Source organism: Chrysoperla carnea, chromosome 3 (assembly GCF_905475395.1).
Source record: "Chrysoperla carnea chromosome 3, inChrCarn1.1, whole genome shotgun sequence".
Classification (NCBI taxonomy): domain Eukaryota; kingdom Metazoa; phylum Arthropoda; class Insecta; order Neuroptera; family Chrysopidae; genus Chrysoperla; species Chrysoperla carnea.
Genome location: NC_058339.1, coordinates 743,118 through 769,272, shown reverse-complemented (window position 1 = coordinate 769,272; position 26,155 = coordinate 743,118). Strand labels below are relative to the sequence as shown.

Here is a 26,155-nt window from a genome sequence, read left to right as displayed (position 1 = left end):
AACAAAATTGTCGTTTTATAAGGGTGTTAAAAGTTCAATAAAATAAACTATTGGTTTCTCTGTAAAACAAAGATTTTAATTAGTATTTTATTTACACTATTTACAATGATTTCGATTACCTGTAAAACAAAGAAACGACAATTAAAGTTTATTATTATCACTTCTCTGTTCACTCCTTTAACACTCTTAAACATCTATATATTAATTATCACTTTTATGTTGTTACAATCTGTTTATTAATTCACCATGACAAATTCATTTGTCATTCTATTGTTCCATCTAGCGGATATTAGTTAAATGCGGCGCGTTGTGTCCGGAGCGCGGCAGGTTCAAATGAAGAAAGTATACTTTCTTTACATATATATATATATATATATATATGTGTGGTGCATCAGATTTCCAACACAGATTCCCATAAACTGAATATTTGAGAATCGCTGACTAAACAGACTCCCATAATAAATTCATTTCTTCTTTTTTGCAGGATTGCATTATTTTCAGTATAAATAAAACTATTTTTCTAATTTTAGTTAGTCTTTGATAATCTTTGAAAAAATAAAATTTTTAAGTTAATTTCGAATTGTTAATATGTTCAAAATAGTTTACATCATATTAATTGTTGTAATCATTGTTGTAATGTAAAGTTATTTTTATTAATTAAATACAAAATATCTCAATTTAATTAAAAATTAATAAAGTGTTATAATTTGAAAAACATCCTAAATACGACGTAATCAACATTCAACAAAATAAAAATGAACATCGAAAGCATCGAGAATTTAACACAACAATAGATCAAAGCTCCGTTTCTTGAATTTAACGAAAAAATCAAGTGGCGATCCCGTTAAACTGAACTGAAGGATTTCCAGTCGAATCCATTTCATAGGAGAACAACTAACAATTTTCGGACCAAATTGGTTTTCCTAAAAGTGAAATTGGAGGTCACGACAAAATTGGCGATCCTGCCAGGATAATACTACGTATTAGTTAGAGTTGAAAAACCTAAAAAATTGTGATTTACGAACATTACCAGCTTGGAAAAATACCAGGTCAAGACGGTGCTTGTATAATTACATTCAACAGTGGTTCAACGATAACAAAAACAACAAAAGCTTAAGCAGTTCCAAACCAGTGCAGGTCTAGACGCAGCAAAGCCGAGCTTGTATCAAGGTAAGCGAATTGTTTATTTTGCTTCTGCTGTTAAATTCTTAAATAATTTTTATCCCATTCACAATTCACAATGTCCTCTCACCCATCACGAAATAATTCTCCTGAACCAGAAATCTCTGAAGATGAGGGTTCATTTGTCGATAGCGAAAAAATTCCAATATCATTTCTCGCACAAATGATTACACCATATAATGGCAATCCGGCCGAACTTCAAAATTTTTTACAAAATGCCGAAAATGCTTTAAGTCTTTCACAAGATTCTCAAAAAAGAGCTTTAACAGTATTAATATTTTCTAAAGTATCTGCCGATGTAAAAAATAAACTAAACGCTACAAACATTACAACTTTTGCAAATTTAAAACAAAAATTAGTGTTAGGGCCATTTCACAAAGTTTAGTGTCTTTCCTTTTTTTGGTGATTTTAATTAATACTGAGTTGGTACTAACTGACTATACCAAGAATCCGCCAATCACAGTCGTCGTTGTGCTGTAGTTCTTGTTTACTCATTTTTAAATTGGCCGGCCACGGGGCCGGCCAATTGAGTCCATAATTTTTTCTTTTTTTTTATTATTATTAATTCGTTTCTCGATCTGAATGGATCTTTTTCTTTCGATTGATTTAATTAATCATTCTAAATATAATTTAAACGTTGTCGAGTCAGTGATTCTGTTTTCTTTTCAAAAGTTTCAATTTTTCAACTTTTTCAATGTTGAAACGCGTGGTCTTCAACATTTATTTTTCTATTTAATAATAATTACAAGTGAGCTATGTGATTTAGTGCAGTGAGCTAAACATTTTATTTACTTTTCGCGCCATTGAGGTGATTTAACGCATATTCGATATTACTCGAGTGGCCCACATGTTGGAGATTTACCCGTGCAATTCTCATTATAAAGAAAGGTGCATCAAATTCACCGTAAAGGTTTGATAAATTCTCCTAAATTCCTTTCTCCTAAGTTTATCCTATCAAGCCTTTAAATATCAAGTTTTTTTTTCTTTAACTAGTGTCAACCTGGATAAAAACTGGTGAGTACACAACTCTTTTCATACGGTCCATTATTCTCAAACTTCCTTAAACTCGCTAATTGTTGGGAAATATTTTAGTTTTCGTGAACCAGCGATCATAGCCCCAACATTTTGGTCACTTCAAGCCAAATATATGTTTTTTCATTCAATTCAAATAATCACGCGAACAGTGTTTTTTCGTGTTTTTTCGTGTTTTTTCTTGACAAACAATTGCGTAATAGTTTATGTTTTTTTGATAAACAACCCTGGCTTCTCACCAGTCGACGCCATTTTGATATTTGATATTTGACTAATAATAAAAAATTAACAACTACTCTTTTCATAAAATAGATGTCACTATTGACTATTTAAAAAAAAAAAAAAAAATCTCAATGTTCAAATCGTAAATCATAATATTTACATTGTATTTTTCAATTGTCAAAATTTATTAAATCACATTTCAAAGTCATTATTTACATTTATTTTTTTTTTGACTTTAATTATTAATTTCAATTTTTTCTGAAAAAATTTAAAATTCATTTAATTAAATCGCATTTGATTAAAATTTCGTATTAATTCAATATTATTTAATACTCAATTGATTTAATTAGTTTCAATTTATTATAGGGAAAATTCGTAAATTTCGTATGGTTATTGACTTTGATTGCATTTTTTTTAAATAAATTAATTTCATACTTTTATTTCAATTCACTTGTATTCTAAAAAGTTTAAATTGTTTATTCTTGGGTATCAAATAAATTCATTATTCATTCATTGAGATTCATCCAGTCTCAAGTATTATTACATTCGAGGGTTTCAAAACAAATTTCAATTCATATAATACTGAGTGTCCGGGTAACTGTGCTGATTTGCTTTAGTATATTTATTGAACATTTTTTTTTGATTTTAAACAAATTTAATTTCAGTGGTTCTGTAATTCGATTGAAATCATCAACGTATCGCTCATCAATAATATTTTAATTATTTAAAGTCATTTGATTGTTTCATCAATCCTTCATCAATTAACAGTTATTCTTTTTTTCAATTTTATTTGCATTTTCATTCAAGTATGGCAGAAGTTGTTGACAGCTTACTCCAATATGGAGAAACCATGGAAGCAGTGAAGGAAAACCTAGTCCTTCATCGTGAAAATGCCTTTGCGCAAGTAAACGCAATTTATGACACTGTAAGGGGTCTTGCACAAGCCGATTTTTTACAGTGTGAATTATTATATAAAAAACTGCCATCCTTCATTGAAAATCATAAAATAATTCAAAGTGATATTTTGAAATTTAATTCTGCTGTAGAAAAACGTAAGCGAATCGAAACAGTTTCAGCTCAAATAGCTTACGATCAGTTGACATTTTCAATCGAGCTGCATTACCACAAAATGAAGGCGTTAATGCCAAACAAAGTTTCTGATTCAACATCGGTTGATTCAGTCAAACCTCTTCAACAAGATAATAGTTTAGCTCGTATTAATTTACCCCAATTCAATGGCGATATAGATTCCTGGTTGGAATTTATTTCCATATTTGACAGCCTTGTCCATTCAAAACATATGGACAACATTTGCAAATTTCGATACCTTAAAACCTCGTTGAAAGGGGATGCGGCAGCTGTGATTTCCGGGTTTGCTTTAACTAGCGAAAACTATCCATTAGCATACGAAGCATTACGTTTTCGCTACAACAATAAAAGGCGCATAGCCAGTTTTTATTTACAAAAAATTTTAGAGTTCAAGACAACCGATTTGTCTAATTTAAATAATTTAAATTCATTTCTCACCACTCATGAAACTGCAGTAAAATCTATTCGCTCTATGGATTTACCAGATTTAATTGATTTCATTTTTTTCAACTTAACACTAAATAATCTGGACACTAATATGCGCCGTGAATTTGAATTACGTCATTCAGACAAGGAGATTCCGTCATACACGGATTTAATCACCTTTGTTACTAATCAGCTTCGCTCATTAGAGTTGCAATTACCCACTACTCGCACCAGTAGCTTAACGTTTCCAAAAACAAATAAACCCAAATCATTTTTAGTAAACACCGCTCACAACACGAACAAAATTTCTTCATTTAAACAAAACTCTCAGATTTCAAAGTGTATTCGCTGCAGAGGCCCTCACAATCTCGCAGCCTGTCCATCATTTTTAAAAATAGAATTATCGAATAAATATCAATATTTAAAATCACTTACTCGTTGTTTCAATTGTTTAGGTTCTCATCTCCGAAGCCAATGTGCTTCTAAAAATGTATGTCGCAAAAGTGATTCTAATCAACATCACACTACCCTTCATCCTGGGTTTCAATCACCGGTCACGTCGGCAATTAAAGCCACCGTTTCGGACTTGAATGCGTCTCCCTCAAACTCAATTACTCAACCCCCTCACAGCACCGGTAACGACATCCCGGCGCTGTCATGTACTTCATATGCCCAAAACCCACAAGGGGTCTTACTGGGCACAGCTCAAATTTTAATTAATACCCCCAGTGGTAATTATCTTTCTGTTCGGGCACTTGTGGACCCTGGCTCCCAAGTGTCAATTATTTCATTATCATGTTGTCGTGCTCTGGGTTTACCTATTAAACCCACTTCAACTCAAATTTCTGGTATTGACGCCACCGAAACCTCTTGTCATGGTACGGTTTCGTGTATTTTAAAGTCAAAATATTCTGACATAAAAGTCTCTACAACTGCATATGTCATGTCTACTATTTCGTTAAATTTACCTTCAATTGAATTATCTCAAGAAGTCATCAGTCGCTTCACGTCACTCAAATTGGCAGATAGCCAATTTTATAAATCATCCCCCGTGGATTTTTTAATAGGGGCAGATTTGTTCCCCTCTATATTATCATGTACGGATTCTCAAACTATTCAGGGATTCCCTTCCGCCATAAACAGCATTTTTGGGTGGTTAATTATCGGTCCTGTTGAGGGCAACCCCCCTACTCAACCCATTTCACTTCTGAGCACTGCTCAAATAAGTGACCACTTACAAAATTTTTGGGAAACTGACGAAGTTTCGGTTTCCATCCCCTCAAATCCTTTAGATATTTTGGCGGAACGCCATTTTAAAGACACGCATTCGCGTGACTCAACGGGTCGATACATTGTCGCTCTTCCGTTTCGTCCGGGCAGCCTCCCTGCTCTTTTCAACAAGGAGCGTTCACTCGCTTCCTTTATTAATTTGGAAAAAAGATTGTCTAAATTTCCAGAAAAATACAAGGCGTATACCGAATTCATGGATGAATACATTTCATTGTATCACATGTCAAAGGCAACTAACTCATCAGGTTACATAATTCCCCATCATTGTGTCTCTAAGGACACTAGTACATCCACCAAATTACGTGTTGTTTTTAACGCATCGGACCCAGGTTATCACAAAATTTCTTTAAATTCATTATTGTTGGCCGGTCCTAAATTACAAAACGATATCTCGGATATCCTTTACTCATTCCGTTTTAACGCAATAGCCTTGTGTTCTGATATACGTCAAATGTATCGACAAATTTTGGTACGTCCAGAAGATCGTACTTATCAGCATATATTTTACCGACCATCCACTGAATCCGACGTCGTTGAATTTGAACTAAATACCGTAACATACGGCTTAGTTCCTTCCGCTTTTCTTGCACAAAGGTGCCTAAAACAATTAGTTATCGACGAAGGCAATCATTATCCTTTGGCTTCTCAAGCCCTTCTGCACAACACTTACGTTGATGATATCATTACTGGTGCTTCGTCTCCTGAACAAGCCAAAACTTTACTGATACAATTACAAACTTTAATGAGTAGGGGAGGTTTTGAGTTGCGAAAATGGACTAGTAACGATCCTTCCATATTAGCTGATCTCCCTGTAGATCACATCGAGACGCCATTTATGTTCGAAACGGAGACTGTGTTCAAAATACTTGGGCTGCTGTGGGACCCAAACACAGATAGTTTTCTATTTCAATTTAAATCATTCGAAAACGTTTTGACAAAACGCACTTTGCTTTCACATGTGGCAGGAGTGTATGATCCTTTGGGTTTTTTAGCACCTATTACTTTTAGCTTGAAGTGTATTCTGCAAAAGTTATGGTTAGATCACTCAGGGTGGGACGACCCTGTACCTCCACATATTCGTCAAATTTGGGACCTCCATCAACAAAACATGTATCTCGTAGCTCAAATTCGCATTCCCCGTTTCATTGCTCCTTCAGAAAGTAGGTCGGTATGGTTGGCCGGTTTCTCTGACGCGAGTCAGCTTGGATACGCAGCTGTGCTTTATCTCTGTTGTGATAATGGATACTCAATAACATCAAATTTATTTGTTGCTAAAACTAAGGTGGCTCCATTAAAAACCCTGAGCATACCGCGCCTGGAACTCTGCGGAGCACTTCTGCTTAGCAAACTCGTCTCGTCTGTCCGTCAAACTATGCCGAATTTGTTCAAAATTCCCCCACGTTTATTCACCGATGCTCACATCGTTTTATATTGGCTCAACACTCCTCCACATTTACTCAAAGTTTACGTTGCCAATCGTGTTGTAGCCATTCAGCAAATTACTCAACAAATGTGCTGGTCTTATATTCATACTTCTGCCAACCCTGCTGATATCGCATCTCGCGGACTGACCCCTGATCAGTTTTGCAAATCAACTCAACATAACTTGTGGTTTCACGGACCATCGCTAATTTCGGAGCCTCTCAGTCAGTGGCCCCCTCCTTTTACGGATACAATTTCCAATATTGCTGAGCTGCCCGAAATTAAACCCTTGGCTCTCGCAGCCAATTTAATTACTCCGGATCAAATGTTAGAATCATTTTCTCGCTTTTCGTCATGGACGCGTTTGATCCGAGTAGTCGCATGGATGCTTCGTTTCATCAAACAGTGTAAAGCACGCCTACAACATCTAGAACCCATTTCTGGTCCGTTGTCCGTCACTGAATTAGATTTTGCGAAAATCAAAATCATTCATCTAACTCAAAAATATTATTATTCCTCCGAAATTCGTTTGTTATCCGCTCATAAAGCTCTTAAAGGCAGTCTCAGCTCGCTCTGTCCGTTTTTAGATTCCTCTTCCATAATTAGAGTGGGTGGTCGCCTCAACCACTCCCCACTCTCTTCAGCTTCCAAGCACCCCATTTTGTTGCCCAAAGTGGCACACATTTCCCAATTAATATGCGTTCATGCTCATTTGTGTTCTCTTCATTCTGGGCCCAGAGCAGTCCAAGCTTCTGTTCAAGCTATTTATTGGATTCCCGGGCTTCGTGGTCTCGTTCGGAAAGTGATCCGTAACTGTCCCACATGCTACAGATTTCGTGCTGTGCCCTTCGCGCCTCAAATGGCCGCTTTACCCGAATCTCGAGTCACCCCCTCTAAACCATTTTCTCATACCGGAGTCGACTTCGCCGGTCCATTCGTTGTTAAATCCGGCAACCCACGTAAACCTCGTTTAACAAAAGGTTATCTCTGCATTTTTGTGTGCTTTTCCACAAAATGTGTCCATCTTGAGTTTACTTCAGAACTCACTACTCTAAATGAAATTAAAAATGCAAATCTTGGTCAAGTTCTGAGAAAAGAAAATGCTAATCAAAATATAATTTTACTAATTCTAAAACAACACGAAAATTATAAAATAAACCCAAAACTTTTATATGAAGTGGTGGACGAAGTAGCACTTACATCACCTGACTTCAACACCTTCATCGACTTAGCATTTATAGATAAATCAATTCAAACAAAATATCTAAATAACCTACTGTTATATCATTTTAACAATAATATCAAAAAAATAAACGTCGAAAATATAAACTACAGTACGCTTCTAACTGAGGATGAAATACAGAATATATTACAAAACGAACTGAATATATCAAATGAAGAACCCGAACAAATTCCATCTACTTCCAAAGAAAATGACAACGAAATCATCGAAATACCAGATGATATAGACACAGACAACATAGAACCAGACGAGGTAGAACCACCAAATGAAACACAACCAAATAATGCAGAACCAAACGAGAATACTGTATCTGAGGAAGGAACAACCACTACCATTATCCGTACAGACGAAGAAAAGAAGAGACTTTTACAAGAATATCACGATTCCCCGCTTAGAGGACATCCAGGCGTCTCAAGAACGTATAGTGAACTTCGAGAAAAATACTTTTGGAAGGGAATGAAGACATACGTTGAAAACTATATAAAGAAATGCCCTACATGTCAAAAAGCAAAATCTTCTAATCTAAATAAAGCGCCCATGGTTATCACCACCACTGCGGAAAATTTCAACGATGAAATTTCAATGGACTTTGTAGGTCCCCTACCGGTCACATCAAATGGGAATAAATTCATCTTAGCCATACAAGATCACCTTACGAAACATCTGCAAGCTTTTCCAATGTCAGATAGAAAAGCTGAAACAACAGCTATCTATTTTTTGAAATATGCTTGTACATTCGGATTTCCTAAGGCCATCCTCACGGATCAAGATCCGGTCTTCACCAGCGCACTAATAAAAGAAGTAAACAAATTATTCGACATAAAACAAAAATTGAGATCACCATATCATCCACAAACCAATGGATCATTAGAAAGGACACATTCTTATATAGAAAATTATCTTCGAGCATACATTAACGCCGAAATGGATAATTGGGATGAAATGCTATACCTAGCAACATTCTCATACAACAGTCATAAAAACCGTTCCACAAACGAAACTCCATACACATTGGTATTCGGGATAGATCCACACATTCCCACTTCATTCAAGAAAAACACAACAAGAAAAACCTATCAAAATTTATCAAAAGAAGTCCAGGACAAATTAAAACGAATTCGGACAGTTGCAAGAGAAAATTTAACCAAAAGTAAAGAAGTTAATAAAGCCCAATATGACAAAAAACAAACCAAACCACGCACATTTAACGTAGGAGACGATGTATTAATCAAGGAAGGCCAAGCAGCCCCAGGAAAACTAAAAAACCGATTCAGAGGTCCTTTCAAAATCATTTCAGTCCATCCTGAATCACACACCGTCACTATAAAAATGAAAAAATCAAACAAAACGTATCATGAAAATAATCTGAAACATTATATTTCAGATGATGATCAGATTGTTCGTACTGCTATTAATTCGCCAGGTGACAACAGAACTACAGGTGGAACAAATTGATAAATCACCTGGTTTATTCTTCAAACGCCTCGGAGAAGCAAAAATATGTAACCAACATCTAACTCTAATTCACTTTATAAATACTACTACTTTCAATGAAAATTTAAACACAGCAACACGCTTTTACCATAAATCTTATACGTTATGTTCACTGATACCAAGTAATCATTCCAACGCAGCAGCTTGTAAACTTCAACAAAAATTATTAGTGCAACAATTAACTGAAATTAAATCATTAATTAACACCGTTCAATCCCACAATTTACAATTAGACAAACCGACTACAATAAAAACTCTTTTAAGAAAACGTCGAGGTCTCATAAATGCAGGATCTAAAATCCTGAAATGGCTAGTAGGTACACCCGATTCAGACGACTCTGAATTCTACACAAATTCTATTAATTCTCTTATCGATGATCGGAAAACCACCCACTTAATGATGAAAGACCAAATAAAAATACTTTCAGACACCATGAATACACTAAATAAGACCTTAGAAACAATACAAGACGCTGAACAGGAGTTAAACGCGAATATTAAATCTTTTAATAAATTTATAAATAAATCACCTGCAGCAATTAACGAAAACTCTCTAGAAATAGAAATATTAGATCATTTATTATTAATAAAACAAATAAACGATATAAATATTAGACAGCTACAATCCTATAGCATGACTCTAACGCTCATTCGTCATGGAATTGTAGACTATAATATAATTAATCCTACCACACTTTATAATGAATTAAAACAAATCACTTCATTATCATTACCAATAAAAATAGAACCAGAAAATATTGAATATTATTATCAAATTATGGATGTTAAAGCTTTCATAAAAGAATCTACATTAGTAATATTAATTAAAATCCCAATAGCACAAATCTCAGAGTTTAACCTATTTCAAGTATTTCCTTTACCAACTCCACATAAAAATTCAAGTCAAATTTCCTATATCACAATTGGTTATCCATATTTAATATCTAGCAGAAGTAAATCTCAATTCGCATTACTTAAACAGCTTGACAAATGCATTCGCCTAAATGACTTGTACATTTGTAAGCACATCGACACAATGGAACGACGTTCAACCGATATATGTGAATTGGAAATGTACGATTTGGAAAACCAAATTATACCAAAATCATGTAAAACTACCACCATCATTGCCCAACCTGAAATATGGCAACAAGTATCAAAAAATCAATGGCTGTTTATCCTTTCCAAATTAACAAAAGGAACTCTACTTTGCAACACTGGAGCAGACCAAGAATCAACATTAAATGGAATGGGTTTACTAAAAATTACTGGAGATTGTCGCTTTATAACAAACAATATTATTCTACAACCAGAAATAGCAATTCGAAATGTAACTACGTATCTACAAATTCCACAAGTAAACATTTTAGAAGATGATTGTTGTAAATATCTTTTTAAAGAAGAAAAACTTAGTCCAGAACAACTAAAACCAATAAAATTAAGAAATCTGGATTTAAATGAAATCAAATACACACAACATCAACTGAAGAAAATGGATGAAAACCTGCAAACACAATTAAATAAACCATTCATAATCAAATACGAAAATACAATTTATAAATGGTTATGTTATATTGGAAGCGCTATGGCATCAATAGTTATTCTTTATTACACATACAAATATGGAATCTTCAAAGTCCTCGCAACCCTTTTGTCAAAAACCATCAACTGCTTACTACCATGCAAAAAGAAAAATGGAGATACGTTTAACTTTTATAACTGCCTATTCGGAGAAAACAGGAACAATCAAGTTCAACCATACGAAACCAAAATCATATACGAACTGTTCTTCTACAAAACAGAAGACGGGCACCTTCAGAATCATCAAGCATTTCTGGCCGGCGTCCAATCCGTCAAGTAAAACTTTAAGAATTTCCTCGTTCAAGAAACTGCGTAAATTCTTTTAATAGGGGAGGATTGTGGTGCATCAGATTTCCAACACAGATTCCCATAAACTGAATATTTGAGAATCGCTGACTAAACAGACTCCCATAATAAATTCATTTCTTCTTTTTTGCAGGATTGCATTATTTTCAGTATAAATAAAACTATTTTTCTAATTTTAGTTAGTCTTTGATAATCTTTGAAAAAATAAAATTTTTAAGTTAATTTCGAATTGTTAATATGTTCAAAATAGTTTACATCATATTAATTGTTGTAATCATTGTTGTAATGTAAAGTTATTTTTATTAATTAAATACAAAATATCTCAATTTAATTAAAAATTAATAAAGTGTTATAATTTGAAAAACATCCTAAATACGACGTAATCAACATTCAACAAAATAAAAATGAACATCGAAAGCATCGAGAATTTAACACAACAATAGATCAAAGCTCCGTTTCTTGAATTTAACGAAAAAATCAAGTGGCGATCCCGTTAAACTGAACTGAAGGATTTCCAGTCGAATCCATTTCATAGGAGAACAACTAACAATTTTCGGACCAAATTGGTTTTCCTAAAAGTGAAATTGGAGGTCACGACAAAATTGGCGATCCTGCCAGGATAATACTACGTATTAGTTAGAGTTGAAAAACCTAAAAAATTGTGATTTACGAACATTACCAGCTTGGAAAAATACCAGGTCAAGACGGTGCTTGTATAATTACATTCAACAGTGGTTCAACGATAACAAAAACAACAAAAGCTTAAGCAGTTCCTAAAAGGTTTTCCTAAAAGTGAAATTGGAGGTCACGACATATATATATATATATATATATATATATATAATTCAATAAGGTAGAAGTAAGTACATATTCAATTTGTTTTATTAATATGAGTGAATTTTTTTAATTATTTACAATATATTTAATAAAATAACCATTAATAATTATTTTATTTCGTGTATTTTACAAAATTCGTATCGCATTGAATAAGTTTTAACACAAAATCTAAACTTTACACAGAAAAAAATTTTTTTTTTTATACAAAATATCGTATTTACTATTGCTGTTAATTAAAATTACAAAAAATTTCTACAACCATAAAAAACAATTTGTATTCTATAACTTCATAATAATATTTTGTGTTGGTCATGTGTATCTTTCGATATTAATAACTACGATTTCTAAATATTGTAACGAGCATTTTCAAAAAGACAAATCAAATACTAAAATTTTAAGATTTTCACTGGAAATATATTTATTATTATGCAAAAAAAACAAAACATCCACAAATAGTAGAAGTAATTTAATATTTGGTATTATTATTGCACGAAAGAATTTGAAAAAAAGCCGAGTGAGCCAGGTATTGTAAGAAATAAACCCGGAAAAAGGTCAAAAGATATACGGGGTGTTCCAAACCACCCGTCCAGGCTGATTATTCTGAATAGTTTTCAAAAAAAATTGAAACGAAAAAACACGTATCAAATATTTTTTGAAACTCTATCTAACCATACCAAAAACACCCTCCATCCTCAACCCCTGTTAGGGGTAGGGGGTGTAACTTGAAAAAATCAAATGGAAACCCCTATTTTTTTCTGCAGATTTGGATTCTTCAGAAGAAAAGACAAACATTTTGTCTAAGAAATTTTTCCCGATTTTCGGTAGATCACGCTACAATCGACAAAAATCGTTCTTTTAGATTTGGCATTAGAATTGCAGTTCAAGTGAAGGCGAGAAAAGTTTTTTGAGTCGAGAATAGTTATTTTCAATTTTGTTTTTGTTTTTTTGAAGAAAAGACTATTCTGTTTTTGTTTTTCATATTTTATTATGATTTAGAAAAATTATTTTTGTAAAAATGTTTTTTTTTATTTTGGAAAGTCTGAAAAAAAATTAAATCTAAAATGATTCATATCTAATTCTTTCTAAGAGCTTTATTTAGCATCCTCCCAATTGTCTAGTGGTTTACCTCAATTACCGCAATTCGACATTTTCGCTTCTCTTTTATTTTCGTTGAATTTCTAACTTTTGTGTTGCTTTTGTTTTGTTTTTGTTTTGGTTCTGTGTGTTTGTGTTTTTATTTTTTTTTTTTACTTTTTCGTTTTGATTTTTGTCATTGAACGGCGCAATTCTTATGCCAAATCTAAAAGAACGATTTTTGTCGATTGTAGCGCGATCTACCGAAAATCGGGAAAAATTTCTTAGACAAAATGTTTGTCTTTTCTTCTGAAGAATCCAAATCTGCAGAAAAAAATAGGGGTTTCCATTTGATTTTTTCAAGTTACTCCCCCTACCCCTAACAGGGGTTGAGGGTGGAGGGTGTTTTTGGTATGGTTAGATAGAGTTTCAAAAAATATTTGATACGTGTTTTTTCGTTTCAATTTTTTTTAAAAACTATTCAGAATAATCAGCCTGGACGGGTGGTTTGGAACACCCAGTATATATATATATATATATATATATATATATATATATATATATATATATATATATATGTCTGTTAACTCTATATACATATGCTCTCTTTTTGATGTAGTTAGTTCTCAGTATGGAATCCAAACCACTGGTCAATAATTAATTTATTTATTAATAATTAATTTTATTTTCAACAAATATGATTATCAATTAATTAAAATTGTTTATTAATTTAACGAAACTATAAATAATATAATGTATGCAAAATTAAAACTTGTTTATTTATTTTAAATTTTCTACTAATACCGCTATTTGGATTCAACATAATATGTGGCGCTGTCTAGTATTTAATAATGTAACTAAAACATTTTCGTTAAAAGACCCATAGTTTTGTCAAAAGTAAAATGACTGCTATATATTATATGACTGTGGTTGTAAATACAAATTGTAATTTCTAATATTATCAAACAAGTTTGATTTCCTATCCAACTTATAATTTCCCATTATTATTTCCAATTTAAAATTATAATTGTATGTATTATTCTTATTGAAAGTAATTAAATAATGGAAACATTGTGTGAAAACTCCTATTCATCATATAAAGATGCATTCTCATAATGACGCTTGACGCTGGCTTTGAGCGTCAAATTAGGTTTGCATCTAGCAGGAAAAAAAGAGTTATGCCTAATGTCGACCGTCAGCGTCAAATCGTAAAAATGGACGACAAAAAATTTATCAATATCGAAAGTGAATATCTTGAGATATACAGGGTGTCTACTTAAGTTGGCTACATATGGAATTAATTTTTATAAAAATCTTTGCTCTCAAAAATATTAACATACAGCTATTCACTTTTGACATCAAATGTACGGGTGTACAAATTGAAACTGTTCGATACTAATGTTAATAGTCATTTAGAAATGTGGACCACTTTGAACAAATAATAAAGGAAACGGTTCAAGAAATCACTCCCGAGATATGTAGGAGTGTATTTAAACAATTTTATAAAAGAGCAATTACACCGTTTCTCATATTATCTTTTCTAAATGTTGTACATTTCTTAAACGACCACAAACATTCTTGTCGATTTTTTTTCAATTTGTAACATCATATACATTCCATGTCAAGAGTGAATGTTAATACTTCCGGAAGCAGAGATTTTTATAAAGAATAACTTTTTTTCGTAAACCCTATAATAAAAAAAGTTTTCCATATGTAGCCAACTTAAGTAGACAACCCAAGTAATTTCTCAACCTCATTTTGATAAAACACATGGTAGGTAATGATAAATACATAACTATATCCATAATGAATTTTTAATGAGCTTTTTACAATGAGCTGCTGTTTAGTTTTTTCCAGAATGCAACAGGGCTTAAACTGACCACGTAACCTAATTTGACGCTCAAATTCAGCGGCAAGCGTCAACATGAAATAACAGCTTAAAATAGAAATAGTTATAAATGTTATATTACACAGACCTTCTAATGTTAAATAATTGACAAATATTTACAATAGCACATTTTTATTGTTTGTTTTTGTTATTCATAAAAATACGCGGGATATTTTCACCGATTTTATGTTATTATATTGTGTACCTAATTAATTATTTACGAAATGGCACTAAATAAAAATAATTTATTTGGGAATATTATGAAATTTGTGATGATGACAAGTATGCTCTGTGTTAATAATAGGTGCGTTTTTTTCAAATGATTAGTATTCGGTTATAATGCATACTATTCGACTAAATTTCGAATAGTTAAAATAGCAACCGATTATTTGTTCCTTTAGACTGAACCTTTTACTTTCAATTAATCAAATCTTTCCTACCAATTTCCTCACAAATTTGAGTTTAAAAATGAAAATGCTATTATTAGACGTCAATCATTAAATCACCGTATAAAACATAATAATATGAATTTACAATTGTGCGTTAGTCTGATTTAAATACTCGATTAGTTAACTTCGCGATTTTCAAACACTCATACAACGACAAATTTAAAAAAAAAAATCAATATATGATGTGGCGAATAGTTGGATATGGTTCAGCAAACTAATGGAACGGGTGTATTAGCCAAACGCTGCCATTTTGATTCATTATTAAGTTTGATTTAGGCACTTAATTTGTTTATTTACATAAGCTAATAAAATTAGTATTCATAGTAGGGTGCATTTTGTATAGAAAGCTTTCGTAGAAAAATAATTTAGTCGTCTTTAACAAACATTTATTTATAATATTCTTGGTTCTAGTTTAATTATTTAGGCACTTAATCATATAGCACAACAGTGCGTAAGCGTAGATTAGTAAAATGGAAAATTGAAAGGGTAATGTATGATGATCACAGAATCCCAATAAACTCAATTACGTCAGCCCAAAAAAGTTTTGAAATCTCGTAGAGAAAAAATTCTGCGAAAAAAATTAATAAAAATGACATAAATTTATTGAGTAACTTATCCGTAAGGAAGCATTAAAGTATTACATAAGCAACTTTTCGGTGACTTCATACCTACACGCACCCCTATAGGAGAAGAAAAGAAAATCGTTAACCCCCTACTACCTCCCTCCTCCCCCGTTATGACGTTTTAATTTTTCACAACTTTTATTAAACATCAAAATTTAAATTTAAACAATCAAAGTATTCTTCAGATAAAAGTCAAGCACCTACTTAACAAAGGCCTAATTTTTTTTATTAAAGTACGAAAATTATTGGTTTAAATTTCTTGTATAAGTTTCTCCTTAGTACGTATTTATTTAATATTTTACTTCGCAAGTTTTTTATTTTTAGATTCGTTTTTCTATTCCGAAAACTTGCGAAGTAAAATATTAAATAAATACGTACTAAGGAGAAACTTATACAAGAAATTTAAACCAATAATTTTCGTACTTTAATAAAAAAAATTAGGGGAGGGGAGGGAGGTAGTAGGGGGTTAACGATTTTCTTTTCTTCTCCTATAGGGGTACGTGTAGGTATGAAGTCACCGAAAAGTTGCTTATGTAATACTTTAATGCTTCCTTACGGATAAGTTACTCAATAAATTTATGTCATTTTTATTAATTTTTTTCGCAGAATTTTTTCTCTACGAGATTTCACAATTTTTTTGGGTCTGACGTAATTGAGTTTATTGGGATTCTGTGACATCTACGCTTTTTTTACACATTTATGCTTTTGGTGGGATTTGTTTATTTACATGGTGGGTGCATTTTGTATAGAAAGCTTTCGTAGAAAAATAATTTAGTCGTCTTTAACAAACATTTATTTATAATATTCTTGGTTCTAGTTTAATTAAAATATAAGTAACATGATTCTTCTATTTTCGATTCCTCTCGTTCAATAATGTTAAGCCGTTACGAAATTATTACACTTTAAACTTTAGTGGCATCATTACATTTTACGCATATTAAAAGTTTCAAGAAAAATACAAAGAATATAATAATAGTATTGTGATTCAGAGTGTATGGAGATAGTCGTCGCCATTTTTGGTTTTCAATGCATAAAATAAGTAAGAATAAAACTTAAACTTCAGTAAAAGTAGTAAAAAATCATGCATACACCCTATTAAAAACTAACAAGTGCATCATTACATCCATATTATACGTAGGTACAGTAGAATGCATATTTTACAATATCGAAAATTAAATTATATAGGTCCAGAAATCACTAATGAATCAATAATTAATATTATAATATTCATTAATCGATAATTTCACAATGAACTTTTAAGAAAACATTTCAACAAAACATCAAATCAATAACATTAAAATTTTCAGATAATTTTCTAGTTTAGTTTTTCGTAAATTCGATTTATAAATTTATTGCAGTGGCGTGCACAGAGTTTTTAGACAGGGTAGGCAGAAATTTTTAAAAGCTACTATATAATCAAAAATACTGCTAGTTGGTTTGGGTTCATCGTCATGGTGAGTAAATAATGATGTAGGTAATCACAAATATCCAAAGATTGGCTGGTCTTTAAAGATTAGAATTAAATAATAGCAAGAAATCTTCTGAGTGTTTTTCAGATTGATCGTGTTTTTTGCGGTCGTAGAAAAATTATGAACATTGTTGAAACCGGTATCGTTCCAGATGGTTTTATTGTTGGCAAATAGTAGTCAAGGGAAACAAAACAACCGATTTAGGGTTTGCAATTTGCTGTGACTTTATCTTTAGTTTGTATGAATTGCAAATCTGGTGTACAACGACCTTTCACGATCACTCGTTTTTTGTCATCGACAGATAGTTTTGAAAACGCATCATTTTTTTTCTATACATACACCATCTGAACAAGTTTGGCAGTGAATATTATTCATTTTTCTCTATTATCAACGTTAAACAAACAAACCAAAACAATCAATATTCGACTCGACTCAGTATAAAAGCAATAATACTAAATCGTTATGAATTATGTAGATCAACTCACAACTGATCAATAAATACCTGTAGTGTAGGCGTATTTAACTACTTCGGTAATTTAACTATGTCGTAATTTGTCGTGTTATATATGTCTTCCTATGCGTTCTTATCAGTGTTGCTAATAATTTTTTTTTCATTACCCGTTGGAGCTCGTCGAAATACCCGAATTTACCCGAATGAATAAAAGGAAGTGCAAAAATTTAAATCAAGAATAAAGTAACAAAGAAAAAGCTATGTATAGAATATAGAAGTACAAGTGTGTAGTATAAAAATATAACCTGAAGCTTTCAACGTTGGATCAAGATGACAATTACTAGTTATAACCCAAAATTCCCTATGATTGAAATACCCACTGTCTTACCCGCAAGAAATAAATTTACCCACAGTTCGGGTAATTACCCGAGGTTTGGTAACACTGGTTCTTATGTGTGGCATTTTATTGTACTTATACAAACGCACAAAGTATACGTATGACTATGAGTACACACATACATGTAAACAGTTGAGACATTAATAGTTTGTGTCTTTGCCTGGAGACACTCAGCAGCGCAATGCGAAGTTACTTAAATTTCAATGTATGCCGTATAGAATTATATATGATAACCGTTAAGATTTTGTATTTATTGATAGTATTCTTAGATGAATAATATTAGATAGCAGAACAAGATTATACATATTTGTGTGAATTCTGTAGGATAGGCAGTGTCTTTTTGTCTATATGTAATGCACGCCACTGATTGATTGGATTATAAGAATCTAAATTAATTTATATTCATTTTCAGGTTTACATTTTTAACAAATTATTGGACTTGTACAGCAGAAAAAAAAACGTTTGCATATTCTGTTAATTTAGCACCCATTATTTATTTTTCTGTAGTTGGTAAGATATAGATAATGAGAGTGCCAAATTTACAGAACGAATAGGATCTATTTTGTAATGCGTATTTTGTTGCAGTCCATTAATATCGTCCAGAAAAACTGGATGTAAAGTAAGGAACTCATTTCAGGGGAATAACTTCTAAAATCAATAAAATATACTGGATTAGGTATGACCATAAGGTCCGTGGTGATACCGAAAAAGGGTTGGCTCACCCCCGGCCTTTACTCCATGAACCATTTGGACCTGTTTAAGAACAGCAGGAGTTTTGACGTCAATAGACTACTGTTCAAAGAAGTCGTCAAAAAAATTTTTTTTCATACAAATTTAGGATCTTTTTTGTTTTTGATTTACATTTTGGATTTTAATTTTTAGGTTAAGTTCTATCACAACTGATTCTATACCTGCGCCACATATGTCATCTAATGAGTCTCTATTATATTAATTAAAAGTTCCACTTTTTCAAGTAATCTGCTATACATGTTTACTTCTTTTCAATTTTTGTAGGATTATAATCTCAGACCCTAGTTTCATTTTATTGAATGTCATTCCATAGATATGCTAAACTTTTACTTAAGACTTACAGTTGTTCTGAACAAATGCATTGTTCTACATATTCAATTAAAAAAAAGCTTTAAAACATTTTACTAAATTTTTCAGTTTTTAGAAGTAGTTTTTTAGTAGCTAATAAAGACATTATTAATAACATTTTATTTAAGGTGAGTCTTCATTGCCGACGGTCTAACAAATTTATATTGTAAAATTTAAAATAATAAAATGTTGAAATGATTGATTGGCTTTATTAAATTAATTGATCTTTTTTTACTAGCGGTTTGAATTAAAAAAGAAGAAAAAATATATATTGGGAAACATTTTTTTATTCCGTCTGCAATGGAGGCACAGTTTTTATTTAACAAATGTACAATACAATATTAACCAAAACAATAAATTTCTTTTATTTATTAAATTTGTTTACATCATATTATGGTAATTTTTTATTTTAAAGTAATACTTTATTGAAACCATTAAAAATTAAACATTTTTTTTACATTTCGCAAACTACTGAAATTTTTATTTAAGATCGAATCATAGTAAGTAAGAAAGAAATTATATTACTAAGCTACCTTGTAGTCTATATAAATCGATAAAAGATTTACGGGTGTCCATAAATTTTAGCAACTATTAAGTAACTTATTTGAGTAGTACCAAGTAATACCTAACTTTCTAGTAACACTTAAAAATCGCCTGAGAAATTTATGTAATTTTCTTAAATTTTTACAGCTTTATAAAATTTGCACACAACTCTGTCCCTTTCTTTTTTAGTAAGAAAAGTAAATTTTTAATACCCTTTATTTAAACAATATTTTGTTAAACAGAATTTGTAAGAATATTTTCCAATTTGTGGGTTTAATTGTACCTAATTATCACGCGTAAAAAAAATTTTTTTGTAATTTCAAAAATCTTAAGTAGGTACTATGAGGTTTATACACAATAATTTTTAACAATTGGGAATTTAGCACAGGAAAATCAAGGTTTTTCTGCTTAAACAATCCAAATGAAGTTTTTCATCGGGATTTTCTTTATTCGGATGCAAGAAATGACCTAAAAATCCATAGCAAAATCATGTGCGCAAAAAAAAATTCAAGGTCAAAAGTCGTGGAAATTAATTTTTTTCGAAATATCTCGTAAACTATTAAGTTTATGGTAGTTTTAGCTATTATAAAATTTGTTTGTGAGCTAATTTTATATAAAAAAGTACTTTACAAAATTTCCGAGGAAGCAATAGTTTTCTAAACATTTAACTGAGAAAAATTAGAGTAAGTAAGCTTACTCTACTATACGAAAAATATTTAAAAAAACAAAAATAAATAAATATTTTTAATTTTTTTAAATATTAAATATAAAAAATATTTGGCCCATAACCTTTTTTATGTAAAATTAACTTACAAACAAACATAGTAGCTAAAACTGCCATAAACTTAACAGATATTTTGCAATTGACTTTTCACAGTCATTTTTTTCAAGCTCATACTTTTTTTCTTTATGAAAAAACCAAAACCGCTTTGACTGTCAAAATTATTCCGTAAGACTATGTAAGAGTAGCAAGGACATAAACATAATTTTCACATTAATTTTCAGGAAACCCAAACGCGAGCAAATTTTTTTCTTTGAGATATGTGTTTATTAAATAAAAATATATCATTCTTTAAAATGTGGTGAAAAGCTGGTACAATTTGTTTCTAATGAAACATACCTTAAAATAATTTATATTTTATTTAAAAGTTAAATCTTACAGAGCGGTCTCTGGCTGGATTACTTGGAAATTTTAAATATTTAAAGCATAGATTCAAACTTTGTTTTAATTATTTGAAAGATACAAATTTTACAAAATATTATTTTCCCTTTGAAAATATAAATTTTCAGTAATAGAAACAGTAATAGATAGTCATTATTTTTATAATTTTATGAAAATAAAATTATTCTCGATAATCCAGTAGTTCTATAAAAATGGACTTTTTCGATGTTACCTAGTAACAAAAAATAGTGTCGTGTAGATTGAAACATCCTTAAAAACGTACTATAGTTTGCACAACATGGCCTAAAAAATTCATAAATGTCGATAAAAACGAAGCATCCTACAGAAAAAAGTTTCAATAGATAGTTGTCGATAATAAAAAAATGTACCGAATGAGCCGGGTTTGATTGATACGTTGTATACTTTACGAAAAAATCGCAAAATACCGTCAAAAATGACGGTTTTATTTATTTTTTACGCATTTCCTTTAATTTTTAAGCAAATGACAGGAACCATTCGGGGCTTAAATTCTTCGTAAGACATGGTAAAATTGTATGCTGAAAATATTTATTTTTAATTTTTAACGTAAAAAAAAAAAAAAAAAATTGAAATACAGTTGTCGAATTTTTCATTGTCAAAAATGATGATTAATAATATACATTCAACTATGCTAATAGTAGTCTTGTGTTCTAAAGCTTGGCAATGTTTTTTAAACGAGCTCCGATATGAAAATTTCATTTCGATTTTTTAGGTTAAAAATTATAAAAAAATATTTATAACGTTTATCATATAATTTTACCATGTCTTACGAAGTATTTAAGCCCCCAGTGGATCTTGCAGAATGGGCAAAAGCCAATTTACGAAAGGACTTTTTTTGTAATTTCACTATAAATCGAATAGTTTTAAATTTATCGAAAACAATTATTTTCTACTCAACAAAGGCTAATTTTTCACTAAATATGGAGTCATTTGCTTAAAAATTAAAAGAAATACGTTAAAAATAAAAAACCTGAAAACTTCTCGTAAAATATACAACGTATCTTAATCAAACTAAGCTCAAAAAAACGATTTTTCGACTTTCATGAATTTTTTAGGCCATGTTGTTAAACAGCTACAGAGATGCAAACTATAGTTAAGGTTGTTTCAATCTACCAGACCCTATTTTTTGTTTCTGGGTAGCATCAAATTCGATTTTATCATTGGGTCGTTTGTAAAATTACTGAACTACGAAGGTGTGACAAATTTGAGATAATCAATAAATAAAACTGTCAAGCAACTATTTCCTCGTTTTCACCAAAGGATTTTATTATATAGGTAATTAAATAATTTTTTGATCGAAAAAATTCTTGCTTTTGGAAATTTGTATATTTTAGTTTAAAGTTAGAAATATTTTTAAAAAAAACTTTCAAAAAAGTTTTTGTTGCATACCTATACATTTTTATTTTTACCCGCACATATCTATCCACGTTTCCTTTTATCTACATTACTGATTAAGATTTCCGATAACTTCGTATAATCCAGTCACAGCTTGCGAGACTATATAATTCGCCATATAACGTAAATTTCTCAGACTTATTCGATCTTACGAAAAGATATATTGACATTACAGATGTTGGAAAAATAAATGATATATTGTAAACATACATACAGACAACTACGGTGACTAGCAATCCATGTATGCTTTGTCTGAGCAATTACTTTATAAATTATAACATTTGCTACTTCTCTCTTATACACCGCACCCAACGAATTCATCTCGATTAAAAATATTATTTATTATTAATGATACAGTAACCTTGTCGATTGAAAGTATGGGGTAGTATGCATCAAATTTGGTAGTTTTGATTTTTTGCAGACTTGTTTATGATGTTATTCCAATGAATAATCCAAGTTTGTGACCTCGAGCGCCGAACGCAACCTTGCCAAAAATCGAAAATTTCGGAATTTGGCAACTATAAGCCTAAAGGACTAGTTTTTTGATAAAACCTTTTCAGAACGTTTTTAAAGTAGACTAAATTTGCTACAATATGTGCAGAGTTTGGACTTTTTATCATTTTTTCTTACTTCGCAATTTTTTGCAATATTATGTAGTTTTGAATGAACTACTTCCCGCTAGAGTAGCTTGAAATACTACTGAAATATTCCAAACTGACGTCTGAAATGTTGCAAAAAAATTGCGAAGTTAGAAAAAATGATGAATTTTCAACAGCTTTTTCGCGAAAACTATTGGGTCTTTAGTGACGATTCTTGTCTCATATTGTAGCCAATTTAGTCTACTTTGAAAACATGATAAGATGGTACTGCAAAAACTACCCCTTCGGGGTTATAATTGCCAAAATCTTAATAATAATAAACAAGTCTGCTAAAAATCAGAACTACGGGATTTGACGTTAGCTCTGATGAATAAACTTACGTCGATAAATTTTGAAAGGCTTTATCTCGGAAATTATTGTGTCTACAGAGTCCATTCTCGGCGCATATTGTAGCAAATTTAGTCTAGTTTTAAAACGTTCTGAAAAAACTAGTCCTTTAGGGTTATTATCGCCAAATTCCGAAATTTTCACGGATTTTACGATTTTTGGCAAAGTTGCGTTCGGCGCTCGAGGTCACAAACTTGGATTATTCATCATAAACAAGTCTGCAAAAAATTAGAACTACCGGATTTGATGCATACTGTAATGTATAAAGTTACTGTAATATAAATAATAAAAAAGTGTTTAATTTTTAAAATGGCCAACTGTAGTAGTTGTCGATTTATTATAAATAAAATAAAATATATTATTTAAATTAATTAATAATTAATATCTAAGCGTTTGTTTATACGAACATAAAAAATAAATTAATATATTAGCACTTAATCAACATCACAAGAAATTAAAAATAAAACAAAAAATAATAAAATAATGTCGATCGATCAATTTAGTAACAAAATTAAAAAAAAAATTATTTTACATTATACGTTATTTGTTATTATTCACAAGTTAATTCTGTTGTAGGTATTAAAAGTTATTTATTTATTTGACTACAAAAATGTTTTTGTTTCTTTACACTAAAACTTTATTATTTTTAAGAACACTTTTTTATTAGTATTTTTGAATGGCAGTAGTAGTACTATTCGATTCTGGATCTATACGATATCAAAGTTGTTCATCACCATTTTGATAATGCCCGTTACGATTTAATGGTTGACGTTCTGGTGCATCATTTGGTCGGTTACGTTTGAAGAAGCCCATCTATAAAATAAATAAGTGTTGTGTTACTATAATGTATTGTTTGTTAATCAAGAATATCACTGGTATTATATAAATACCAGTCTAAAACAAAATCCTTTTCTTGCAGTCTGGTAAAAACAAATTTGAACAAGTGAAAACCATCAATTGACTGAGTTAATTGTTGAAATACCATGTATAGACAGTGTTGATTACACTGTCACATTACACATAAATACATGTCACACATACATAACTGATATTCCCATATAATACAAACTATACATTCATGTTTACAAAAAAATGTTTTAAACAAAAGTTGTTTATTTTTTTATAAGGAACATTTTTTTACATTTAAACTTTTGTTCTATCTCTAACGGTTTACAAGATGGGTCCTATGGACCCAAGATCCTATTGACATATGTAGATCGACCTCGACCTCACTTTTTACGTCCTGAGCACGCTATAAAAATTTCAACTTGATATCTCTTTTCGTTTTTGAGTTATCGTGATGACAGACGGACAACCGGAAATGGACTAATTAAGCGATTTTATGAATACCTATACCAAAATTTTGTTGGTAGCATCAATATTATTAAGTGTTACAAACTTGGGACTAAACTTAGTATACCTTGATATATATTACATATATGCATGGTATAAAAAGTTTTCCACTCAAAATTCCACAACAATACCCTTTATGAATCTGAGGTCAAAATCTAAAGATAAATTGATAAAAGAAAGTTATTTAATTTTAATGAAGTATAGCAGTATCGAGTGTCACAGTTAGGTACAATTTTTTCTAAAATTTATTCAAAAGATCACAGTTTCTTTAGTTAACAGAAAATAAAATTTTTTACCATACCGTTTAAGAGATACAACTAATTAAACTGATGCAAAAATACACGGACTCTTATGATTATCTTTGGTTAATTTTACCGGAAATGGTTTATGTATGCAAAATTGACACAGTTCATCTATAGTAAAAAGCATTTTGATGTATTAAATACCACTAAAAAAGAATTTTTCTTGAATTTCATTATGATTTACCTAGTCCAATCATCCTGATTTTTTTTTAAAATCGCATTTTTGGGGGGAAGCCCGATTGTTTCGTTACGTATATGGTCAAAGATAAGTTTAAATATGAAAAGACGAGATGCTACCGCTTAGGAGAAGGTCGCCATCTTGGCTTAATGGGGTTAGTTTGTTTTGTTGCAATAATAAAATTCTCTACAAAAAAGGCCTATGCATTTTTTGCGTAAGTCTCATATTAAATAAATTACTGGATTTTGAAATTTTACGATGCTCACATTGCAATAATTCCATAACAGCTAAATTTATATGGATATTTTACTCTAAAATAGCATTATTAATGTTTTAGAGGCGCATAAGCTGCTTTTTAATAGTTCTGTATGCGCTTTGTTCGGGAGTGCGCAACTTTGGCGACCTCTGGCGCGAGAACAACGAGTTATAAAAAATATTATTTAGACAAATGTTATTGCTTGTTATGCTGTCTATAACTTTCATTGAGAGATATTAAACAGTCGACTGAAAAGTTAGTGCAAAATTTAAGACAAGTAATTTGCCTTTTTGCGATTTAAGCATTTTCGGCGAAAGGAATGAAAAAAAACTTTCAATGAAAATTATAAACAGCATAACGGGCAATAC

The 26,155-nt window shown here is 31.0% G+C and overlaps 1 protein-coding gene and 1 long non-coding RNA gene across 3 annotated transcripts in view; one reads left to right on the top strand and one right to left on the bottom strand.

Annotated features, from left to right (window-relative positions):
* The first annotated feature begins 2,365 nt into the window (after positions 1–2,365).
* LOC123294953 lies at positions 2,366–26,142 on the top strand. Its single transcript, XR_006535138.1, has 3 exons — positions 2,366–2,377; positions 19,650–19,654; positions 26,019–26,142. It is a non-coding gene; the product is annotated as an uncharacterized LOC123294953 (long non-coding RNA).
* LOC123294915 (integrin alpha-PS2) overlaps positions 24,325–26,155 on the bottom strand; it is a 259,591-nt gene continuing 257,760 nt past the window's right edge. For both annotated transcript variants that reach the window (XM_044876108.1, XM_044876109.1), the window contains one exon: positions 24,325–24,511. In XM_044876108.1, the coding sequence (XP_044732043.1) occupies positions 24,416–24,511 (96 nt within the window). In that variant the 3' untranslated portion in view covers positions 24,325–24,415. The remainder of the gene's footprint in view (positions 24,512–26,155) is intronic.